This window comes from Odontomachus brunneus, unplaced genomic scaffold (genome assembly GCF_010583005.1).
Source record: "Odontomachus brunneus isolate Ranch 3 - 2012 unplaced genomic scaffold, Obru_v1 Obru_scaffold_027, whole genome shotgun sequence".
In the NCBI taxonomy this organism is placed as follows: domain Eukaryota; kingdom Metazoa; phylum Arthropoda; class Insecta; order Hymenoptera; family Formicidae; genus Odontomachus; species Odontomachus brunneus.
Genome location: NW_022639477.1, coordinates 2,018,339 through 2,028,977, shown reverse-complemented (window position 1 = coordinate 2,028,977; position 10,639 = coordinate 2,018,339). Strand labels below are relative to the sequence as shown.

The 10,639-nt window shown below is 31.7% G+C and overlaps 4 protein-coding genes across 6 annotated transcripts; 2 read left to right on the top strand and 2 right to left on the bottom strand.

Moving 5' to 3' along the window:
• Positions 1–194: 194 nt before the first annotated feature.
• LOC116842753 (arginine--tRNA ligase, cytoplasmic) lies at positions 195–3,470 on the bottom strand. The gene is made up of 8 exons (XM_032812408.1): positions 3,295–3,470; positions 3,020–3,175; positions 2,670–2,910; positions 2,147–2,571; positions 1,902–2,043; positions 1,548–1,810; positions 1,271–1,463; positions 195–1,021 (listed from the first exon to the last, which is right to left on the bottom strand). Exons 1-8 carry the CDS (start codon positions 3,340–3,342, stop codon positions 447–449), a joined length of 2,043 nt encoding a protein of 680 aa, XP_032668299.1. The 5' UTR covers positions 3,343–3,470; the 3' UTR covers positions 195–446.
• Positions 3,471–4,503: 1,033 nt separating this feature from the next.
• On the top strand, positions 4,504–5,933 carry LOC116842794. Of its 2 annotated transcripts, none has more exons than XM_032812496.1 (5): positions 4,504–4,783; positions 4,942–5,060; positions 5,236–5,363; positions 5,443–5,519; positions 5,678–5,933. In XM_032812496.1, the coding sequence occupies exons 1-5, from the start codon at positions 4,657–4,659 to the stop codon at positions 5,842–5,844; spliced, it is 618 nt and encodes a 205-aa protein (XP_032668387.1). In that variant the 5' UTR covers positions 4,504–4,656; the 3' UTR covers positions 5,845–5,933. The 2 variants fall into 2 exon arrangements, with proteins under 2 accessions (XP_032668387.1, XP_032668386.1); XM_032812495.1 differs by having other exon boundaries at positions 4,508–4,783; positions 4,939–5,060.
• Positions 5,934–5,938: 5 nt separating this feature from the next.
• On the bottom strand, positions 5,939–7,102 carry LOC116842795. Its single transcript, XM_032812497.1, has 4 exons — positions 6,933–7,102; positions 6,739–6,781; positions 6,441–6,641; positions 5,939–6,368 (listed from the first exon to the last, which is right to left on the bottom strand). The coding sequence occupies exons 1-4, from the start codon at positions 6,939–6,941 to the stop codon at positions 6,220–6,222; spliced, it is 402 nt and encodes a 133-aa protein (XP_032668388.1). The 5' UTR covers positions 6,942–7,102; the 3' UTR covers positions 5,939–6,219.
• A 398-nt stretch (positions 7,103–7,500) lies between these two features.
• LOC116842793 (solute carrier family 17 member 9) lies at positions 7,501–10,621 on the top strand. Of its 2 annotated transcripts, XM_032812493.1 has the most exons (9): positions 7,501–7,631; positions 7,872–8,130; positions 8,364–8,707; positions 8,783–8,956; positions 9,190–9,322; positions 9,496–9,592; positions 9,961–10,126; positions 10,202–10,360; positions 10,468–10,621. In XM_032812493.1, the coding sequence occupies exons 2-9, from the start codon at positions 8,069–8,071 to the stop codon at positions 10,605–10,607; spliced, it is 1,275 nt and encodes a 424-aa protein (XP_032668384.1). In that variant the 5' UTR covers positions 7,501–7,631; positions 7,872–8,068; the 3' UTR covers positions 10,608–10,621. The 2 variants fall into 2 exon arrangements, with proteins under 2 accessions (XP_032668384.1, XP_032668385.1); XM_032812494.1 differs by lacking the exon at positions 8,783–8,956.
• Positions 10,622–10,639: the final 18 nt, after the last annotated feature.

The following is a 10,639-nucleotide window of genomic DNA, read 5'->3' as shown; positions in this document are numbered from 1 at the left end:
TAGATTAGGTTAGGTTAGGTTAGGTTTAATTGCGGTATTATTATAAAAACGTAAAAGATTAACTCATTAAAATCTACGTAAAATTTATACATAAACAAAAGAGAATTCTGATTGAAAATTCGATAGATTATACTAACGAAAATATAAGTATTCTGTAAAAATTATCATCATACACAGACACCCAATAGTCGAAATATTATTTAAAATCTTTATTATCTTATACAAATTTAAAGTAAATATCGCATTAGATATAATATCATATGAGACCTATTAATTTGAACTAAATTGTATTGTAAGATAGACACAATGTATATAAAAAAAAATTAGGAAAATATCATATATAAAGGAAATATTTGCACAGAAATTTTATAAATCTTATGTTGCATTTAACACCACTGTTAAATTGGAAGTACGCTATTTCTCTTATATTTAAAATAAATATTCTCCTACATACGTGCAACAGGTTTTAAACCCAACAGAGCAAAGCATTTTTCCATAACTAGCGCGGTAGCTTCTGTAAGTAAGAGACGCCCTATGTTCACGTTCACGATCTCGCCAGCCTGATTCTTCTCCACGCAATAGCACTTGTCGTAAAATTCTGAAAATGCGCACGAGATCTCGTAACACAATTCGCATAGCTGATGCACAAACATATCCTGGCTGATGGTGAGTAGTACATCAGGGAACTTCAGCAACACCTTAGCCAACTTCCACTCCTTCTCATGCTTCAATGAGATTGGAGTGTCGTGCGCGTGCTTTTGCAACTGTTCCTGCGTCACGTTTGCCATTCTAGCGATGGAACGGATACGAGTCAAGGCGTACAGCAAGTACACAGCGGTGTTGCCTTTGTCCTCCAGCATCTTGTCGAACGAGAAAATATATTCGTGGTTTCTGTTGTGCACCAAATCGGCGTATTTTATGCAGCCGTACGCCACGGACTCCTGGGCCATCCTCAACTCTTCTTCGGAAAGTACCTTGTCACGTTCCTTTTCTTTGAGTTTTTGCAATGCTCTCTTTAAGCCTTGACAGAACGCCATATATTAGTTATTAGTTTGTTTCAGTAGTTGGACAAATTATAGCAATGACTGCGTTCGACAGAGAAAGCTACTTTGCAACTGTTGCAAAATTTATGAATTGGTGTATGTTCTTAATCTTAGCTGAATTCAAGAGTATATACTAATTAGGTTCACATTTTACCACAGTTGCAAAGCAATTTTCTCTACTAAATGCGACCAATATCGAGCATGCGATCGAGCTACTCCTTTGTTACCTTCGTTTAATAGTTCGATGAGTTTTACAGTGTCACCAGATCGTGTTTTAAATTTCTTCTTGTCTTCACCTAGAACGACACCGAAGGTAACGTGATCCATCCTGTGTTTGCTCTTTAAGATGCCTGCCTTTTTGCCGCAATTTTCCAACATTTGAAAATGTAAGGACTGACCAGCGTCCGTCACATATATCAACTGTGAAATTACAGAGTTAACGTTAAATTTCGCTAGAATTCGTCCAAAAAACGCAAAGTCTAACGAGAAACAAATGATGCTTACCCAATCTGCCTTTTCTTCTTCAACGCGTTGCTTGAGCGCGGCCATGTCGGACGTATCGTACGTGAAACCACCGTCACATTTCACTATCGTCAAAGGTATTCCATTGTCTTGGTTTTCACCCCACATTATCTTCCGCCCATTATCTTCCTCTAACATATTTTTTGACTCCAACTCTTTGACTATCGATTCCATACGTTTTTGATAAAAAGATTCACCTCTCTCAATTATTTTGATATCCAGTCGATTATACAGTTTCTGAAATTCTGTATCAAACGCGAGAACAAAATAAATATATATAATTAAAGCAGCCATTACTCTTTCACAATTAATAACTATAGATAAATCGATATTCACCTTGTCTTGATACATCGCATATCATTTTCCATGCTTTTGTTATTTCAGGCTCAAAAGTTTGTAATTTAACTACACACTCGTACGCACATTTCTTGAAATTTTCATCAGTATCGAATCTCGTTTTAGATTCCTTATAGAAAGCCTGCACACGTGAACATAATAATACGAATGGTCAATATATTCGTTTGTAAAACGACACGATTGTATGATAAATGTTGCATGCAACAACGCAAATATATCATCACCTGAAGATCCTGGATAGGAGGAGTGACAGTTGAATAGTTGGGAAATTTATCTTGCAGATGTGCTATTAACATACCAAACTGTGTGCCCCAGTCACCTACATGATTGAGTCTTAGCACATCATGTCCTAAGTATTCTAACAGTCTAGAAATACTGTCTCCAATTATGGTAGATCTTAAGTGTCCTACATGCATTTCCTTAGCAATGTTAGGACTAGAAAAATCTATAACAACTCTTTTCCTTTGAACATATGGAGGAGGAACAAAGCCTTTCTTCAACCAACTGCTTAAAGCAGATTGTCCAAAGTCACGTTTTAAATATATATTTATAAATCCTGGGCCAGCTATTTCATAATTATCTACAAGGAAAGATTCTTCCAACTTAGATATAATGTTGTTAGCAACATTGCGTGGAATTACTTTAGTACCTGCAATAATAATACATATTATAACACTAAGTATTTCAAATTTTGTAAAATATCAGAAGTATTGGGGAAAATAATAAAAGGAGTTATGGAGTCTTTACCAGAGCTACTCAGTTGTTGAGCTAAAGGCATAGCACTGTTACATTGGTAATCCCCAAATTTCAGATTATTACTGGTAGTTACTATTACTGGTGGATCTAATATATCAGGATATGCTAAATTGATTGCCTTCCGAAAAATATCACACAGAGTATCATTTATGCTGATCACATCATTGTCTTGAGGTACAACGGACAGAGATGTAGAGTCAAACGGAGCTTTGCTCCTCTGAGCTTCAATGGTCTGTGAAAAATAATTACAAGGAATAAATATACTTGTAAGTAAAGTTTTCAGTCAAAATTGTATTACAGCAATGTGCATAAAGCTTGTGTATTTTGTGGTAAAAACATACTCTTTTGAGTATCGCTATTCTATGTTTCAGTTTGATATTCTCCTGTTGCAACTTCAAAAATTCCTCCTTATCCACAGTGGATTCCTGTGAAATATTGTTCACAATACTCTGACGCAACAATTCAATTTGTTCCTTTAAATAAACTATCTCTCCCTCCTGCAAGAGAAAATAGGGCGTATGTAAATCATTGGGTTCCACAGCTGTGATAGTTAGAACTTTAAAATTATCGTTGTGTAATAGCGAGACATTGAAAATAAATTAACAAAAGCAATTACCGCTGTGGTTGCTCGCTTATGAAATATTTCTAAATCATGCGCCGACATCGTTTTAACGTTTTACGAAATAAACTTGTTTTTCGAGAGACCGGATAAATGTAGGCACGTGGTTTACTTTACAGATATCAGCAAAAGTGCTACAAAACAGCGCTCGAGTTTGGTTTCGGGTCAGAAGTATGTATACTCATCTATGATCCATGTGTTTCGTGTTTTATCTTGGTCTGTCAAAAATAACAACCGGATTATTGGGTAACGGACGGAAGTTAAGACTCATTTTAAAGTATAAATATTAACTTTATTTAAATAATGTATATAATTACCGAAATTTATTGAAAATAAAGAACATAAAATTAAAATTTATTACGTATAAATATATAAGTATTTTGTTTAATATACATAAATTTATATTAACTGTTTGTATATACGTAATATTGTTATTATAAACAGTCCTTTAAACCTATCGCACATGAAATGACAGCTGCATATGCATAGCATAAGATGACCAATGAATATCAAGCCATATTGATGCTTGATGCTCAATACTTGATGCTCATTGGCCCATACAGTCTAAGGGTATTTCACGTGTCGTACGACAAGCTTTTCGGGTACATTTATTGGTTGGCGAATAGAGTATTTCTAGGTTCTCTGTTCGTCAACCAATGAACGTATCCAAAAAGCTTGTCGTACGACACGTGAAATATCAGTCTTATGCTATGCACATGCAGTTATGTCATTTCATGTGCGATGGGCTTTAGAAGTTCATCTTTAGACAATGTACGGATCATTTTATTGGCTACCGATGTCTATACTAAACTAGATTGCTACAGGCTATCTAAAAGCATGTAACTGTTTGAATCCGGTTAAATTTCCGGTTCATGCGAGAAAATGGCCGCTACCGCCACATATTTTCATTATGTTTAGTCATACAATTTTTTTGTTGAAAATAAGCAGGACAAATAACGTCCAATACCATCTATTTTTTTGTTACGATATTTTTTGATGCAATAAGATGCTGGCATTTTTGGTTTTACGACAGTAAAGTCAGCGGCGCTTGTTTTCATGTTGGATTGCTTGCTGGATGGAAATACTCTGTTTTGATTGGTGCATTTCCATCTATCTTCAGAAATGCACCAATCAGAACAGAGTATTTCCATCCAGCAAGCAATCCAGCATGAAAACAAGCACCGTGCCGCTGGCTCTACATGCGCATGAAAGTGGTAGTAATAGCCAAGTGGAGGAATACGCCCCACCACTTGGGAATAATGCTGTTGCAACAATTCAAATTTTAACGTATATTAGTATTTACTGGTATTTACATCAAGCATACATTTTATATCATAACGAGTATATAAAGTAGTTATAATGGAGAAAATAGAACAGCTGAAAGCGAAGTATGTAAAAGTGGACACGTCCGTGCTTAAGAATTTGTTACTGTCACAAACAGAAATTGTAAATAAAATTATAAAAAACCAGGATCAACGATGTAATGGTAAGACTTTCTTAACTGTGAATACACATATCTAATTTTCATAAAAATAAGAAGTAAGGAAGTTAATATGTCATTTATTATATTGACATTTTTCTAAAGTATAAATTAAGAAAAAAATATATAAATTTCAATGTAGCTAATATATATTTTGACAGAAGATGAATCTAAAATTAAGGAATTAAAAACAAAGCTAGCTACTATGAAAGAAACCCTGAGTGCAGAAACTGAAACTTTAAAGCACAAAATTAATGATTTAGAGGAACATAATATTTATTTAGTAAGTATGATGAATACCTAGACAGCATAAGATCTCTTGAGGATGTTAAAATGTCCTCAGGATTTCCTCAGGATGTACTTTGGATGTCCCCTGGACATCTGTGCTGTTAGGATATTCTGTTTATTTTTTCTTTGGTATTCTACCATTGTTGAATTATATATATTTTTTTTTATAGAAAGAATTGGAAGTGGAAAAGAAGAAGTTCTTACAAGAGATCAAACAGTTGGAAGCACAACGGAATAACCTAAAATCCAAATTAGCTAACCCAAATTTACAAGATCAACAAGTATTAGAACAAGGAAGGTATGTGTGAAATGGAAATATATTAATATATTTTTACTTATTCTCATTATTTATTGCTATTCTTTACTGTATGTTTTAGAGAAAAGTTAAAGCTATACAAAAAATTAACAAGAATACAGTGGGATTATGAAGCTTCAAAACATAGCATTAAAGGTTGTATCCTTTTCCAAAATTCAATATTATTACAAGTTATTTACTTTTTATAAAGGTAACATCTAATATATAATATAAGAATGTAATAATTATGAAACAGACTTTAAAGAAATTAACATATTTATGGACAATAAATGTGATCCTTAATTCTTGACACATAGATGTTACAAACAAATGTGATTATATTCATCACTTTTGTTATGAAAATCAAAAGATCAATGAAAAATTAATTGATTCCTTATGGCATGAAATATATTTGTCTACTGGTGAAAGTTCTGAAGTTAGAGATGAAAATCTTCAACCAAACATTCCAGCAGTTTCATTATAATTAAATAAATATATTGCATTTATTCATATCTATTTAAATTTACATATTTTAAGATTTGAAAATAAATATATTAAACAGAGTTTAGTTTATTAAATATAGTTTATTCATAATAAAATAGTAATTAATGATAAATTAGTAAAAAATATTACATGTAACTCTTCACTCTTATTAAAGTCTACTTTATATGATCTATAATTTGACAGAAGCCAAAATAGAATATATATATATATATATATATATATATATATATATATATATATATATATATATATATATACACATATATATATATATATATATATATAGAAAATATTTAAAGATCATATAGAGTGGTTTTTAGAAATGTAACAAATTTGTACAAAACTATCATTAACTTTATCGCGAAGTTAAAAGATTAAACGCATGACGTGCATAATATAATGTATAATAGATAGAAAGAGTACATAATCCTATCATTGTAAAAGCACTTGCGATATAGAAAAGAATGCAGCTTAAGATACTCGCACCAATTGCCAATACTGTCACTGAAAATATATTTATTTATGCAAGAATATAACTATGATTTTGTGACAGAAAATAGAAATATTATTTCTTACCTTGAATCATCATAAAACCAATAAATGCAAATACAGCACTGACAATAGCAAGTACAATAAAAAGAAGAACTGGGGTCAATAGCGATGCTATCACAATAATAGCAGCTATTTGCAAAAATGGATTGCAAGCAAACTGTTCTTTAAATTGAAGAACATTAGGGTGCTGTAACAATGTTTTCAATTTTTCTGCATACTCCTTACCTAAAAGATCAAACATTAGATCTTAATTTTTTTTAACTTCCTGCAATCGGCAAAATACATAAGACATAATATTTAGTGCATGCAAAGGTAAACTTACAATAGATAATTATTGAATTACATATACTGTCTTCACTATCCATCTGAAATAAAATAATGTTCACTTATCAAATCTTAAATTGATAGTGGTACAACAAATAAAGAGCAAGATAAAAAAGCATTTTTACTCAATTCTTAATATAAGTACATATTGATAAAAAAAATAATTATGTAATTGATATGTTTTTAACTTACCTCTGCCATTTGTCCTTGAATATTTAAAATGTCAATTTTTAGACGCTATCAATGTTATATATATCATGACTTGCATAGTGTAAGATATCGAATATAGATGGCCACGAACAACAATGGTCCAACAACAACGTAGATAGCGCCAAAATCACAGGGAAAGAGGGAACGGTATTCAAGGATAAAAATGCAAACGACAAAGGATTCAAGGACTCTTTACCGTGTCACGAATTAATTGTAATCAATAATTATACAACAGACGGAGTTATCGAATATATTTCTTTCTTCACTGTTTTACATTTACGAATCGATATTTCGGAAACCTAACCGCCATCCTGAGTCAAGCCGAAGAGAGTAGTCACTAAACATAATCTGTTTAAAAAGGACGAATTTTACAATAGCATAAATTAAAAATAGCGCTTAAAATAATAACAAAGTATTTAACTTTTGTAGACATTTTTAGCTTAAAAAATAAATTAATATATACTTAAAGTCGCAAGTTTAGTTTGTTAATGCTGTTGCTATATTTTCTGTTGTATGTCAGATGAGATTACGTATTGTCTATACGTATGTCAGATGAGATTAATCTCTCTCTCTCTCTCTCTCTCCCCCTTCTCTTTCTGTTCTTTTAGCTATACAACTAAAGCCCAGAATTGCAGCCATTGATTGGACGCGTTAATTTTGCATAAAAACCGAGAATATAAGGTCTGTTCATTTCAACTTATTACGTATTGCTTATCTCCTTTTAATTGAGAAGAGTAATCCTTTAATTTCTGTACATAATATATATGATAAGATATATGCACAATTGATAAATTGTTTTTATTTATGACGCAGAAAACATTGCATCATGAGTCTTGCACTCTTCGCATTCTTTTTACACTTCTGTATATTCCCGTATTTTTGGAAATTATTCCCTTTAAAAATGCCCTAACTTTGTTCTAGTGCAACTAAAAAGAACAAACTAGATGCCACAATCGCAATATGACGTGTTATGTGATGGAGTTTTGACAAGCCGGCAGCGGAACATCTCCCAAATATGCGTGTGAGAATTGCGGTACATTCCAAGACCTCGATGAGGTCCGATGTTCTAGCGCGTAAATTAAAACGATTGTCGACTAGTTAAACGATTATACGTGATCATGCAACTGGAAATGTCACTGAGTATATCGTCTGATGACAAGACTGATTCATCCTGGTCGAGGTGTGTAATAAAAAAAATATTCTACGTTATTTCCTGGATTTAGAATTCAGAAAAGTTATGGATATTGACTATTTTTTACAGCTATATATTTTTATAAATAGTTTCTTATAATGTATAGATTTATATTTAAGTTATACATGTCGCCGATTATATATCGAATATTTCGTCAATAACAAGATACAAATATTATAAGTAGTAATGTTAAAATCGACAAAAAAGAGTATCTGTTTCAGGAAGGAAAGGAAGAAATGGTTCTGGTTGTTGCTAATCGGAACATGTCTGATATATGCCACACGTACATCTGTCCCTTTGTTGATACCTGTTGTCAGCAAAGAGAAGTACTGGTCAAAGCCAGACTCTGGTATAGTATTGTCCAGTTTCTTCTGGGGATACACACTGTTGCAAGTGGCCAGTGGTTACATTAGCGACAGAATTGGTGGACAGAAAGTATTATGGATATCTGCTTTTGGTTGGTCAATAACAACCTTTTTCATGCCAGAAGTGATAAGATTTCCCAAAGGTGAGATCTGTATCATACTGGTTACAACAGTAAGAATGATAAATGGTGCATTCCAAGGTAAGTTTTATATTAGATATGCTATATATTTTAAAATAATCTGAGGTTAAAAAGACTTGTAAATATATATTGCAGGAATGCATTTTCCTAGCATGATAAGTTTGATCAGTCAACGCTTGCATGAGACAGAACGCGCCTCCTTCTTTAGCTTATTAACATCAGGATCTGCTCTGGGTATATTACTCACTGGATCCTTGGGCTCCTTTCTCTTGGAGAACTATAACTGGATGATTGTCTTTCAAACCTTGGGTATTATTGAGTTTGAGTAATGAGTAGAATATATCAGAAAAGAATAGAAAATGCTGTAAATATCACACTGAGAAGTTGTAAATATATCAAGTTAAGGAGTTAAATAAAACTGCAATTTAAAAACCAAATGCATAATTCTAAGAAGGATAAGCTTTTTTAAAAGATTTTATTAGAAAATTATTTTTTAAAAAATATAAGATACACTCATGATGTTTACTCATTTACTGATATAGGGGGCATGAGTTTGGCATGGACAGTCTTATTAAGCTACTACATCCTGCCATTTAAAGAAAGAGCAACTTTTACTGAGCGGACCACTAGCTATAATTTACCTTGGTTCAAGCTTCTATCAACACCTCCATTCTGGTAATCATGGTGCATGGAAATTGTAATATTTCTAGCTTCTTGTACTTATCTAGTTCTGAATCCTTGAATAGTAGAAATAGTAAAACATGATTATAATTTCTTATAAATGTAATATTATAACAGTAAATCGATTATCTTGTCCATCTCTATGATTATCAAATGAAAATTTTCAGGTCTTGTGTAATCGGACATGCTTGCCAAAATAATTGTTTTTTTGTATTACTGTCATGGATGCCTACATATTTCCATGACACATTTCCTGAAGTTAAGGTAATCTTGTTATCTTTTAAAAATCTTATATAAATATATATATATATATATATATATATATATATATATATATATATATATATATATATATATATATATATATATATATATATATATATATATATATATATATATATATATATATATATATATATATATATATATATATATATATATATATATATATATATATATATATATGTATACATTTTATTAAAATATTTTGAAGAAGTTTAAAACACTCATCTTGTTTAAAAAGATTTAAATAAATAAATTGTCACAATATTAAGTAACAACAAACATATAGACGTAAGAAAGTTTGTTTCATTATATTGATCGTTATTAATTAAAAAATTTTTAATAAACAGGGCTGGGTCGTAAATATGGTACCATGGTTATCGATGTTGCCGTGTACATTTTTGGGAAAAGTTTTATCCGAAAGAATGATTAAGTCCGGCTTTTCTGTGACTGTGACACGCAAGACAACTCAAACAGTTTGTTTTGTCACCGAAATTGGAAGTCTTTTGGTTCTGTGTAAGTAATCTTTTAATTGGTCATTATTGAATAGATTAGAAATGAAACTATATATATACAAATCGACTTTTACAGCGAAAGTGGAAACTTTTCAAAGTGCGATATTGTGTCTTGCTTTAATTATTGGCGCTTCAGGCTTCCATAATAATGCGATTGCCGTAAATCCTTCAGATCTCGCACCAAAGCATGCTGGCAGCGTATTTGGTCTTATGAATACTATTGGCGCAATACCTGGTATGTATGTAGTTAACATGAAGCATATTAATCTTGTTGAAACACTTTTATATCAAATTAAAAATAAAAATGGTCGAGTTAATCAACATATTTGGTTTTCTTTTTAGGTTTCCTCGGTGTATATTTAGCCGGGCACATTTTACATATAACACACAGCTGGTCTGTTGTTTTTTTATCTATTGCTGTTGTCAATGCATTAGGATGTATAATGTATTTATTATTCGGTTCTGGCCAAGCAATTATATAACTTATAAATCTGTACTCACTGAATCTCATTTC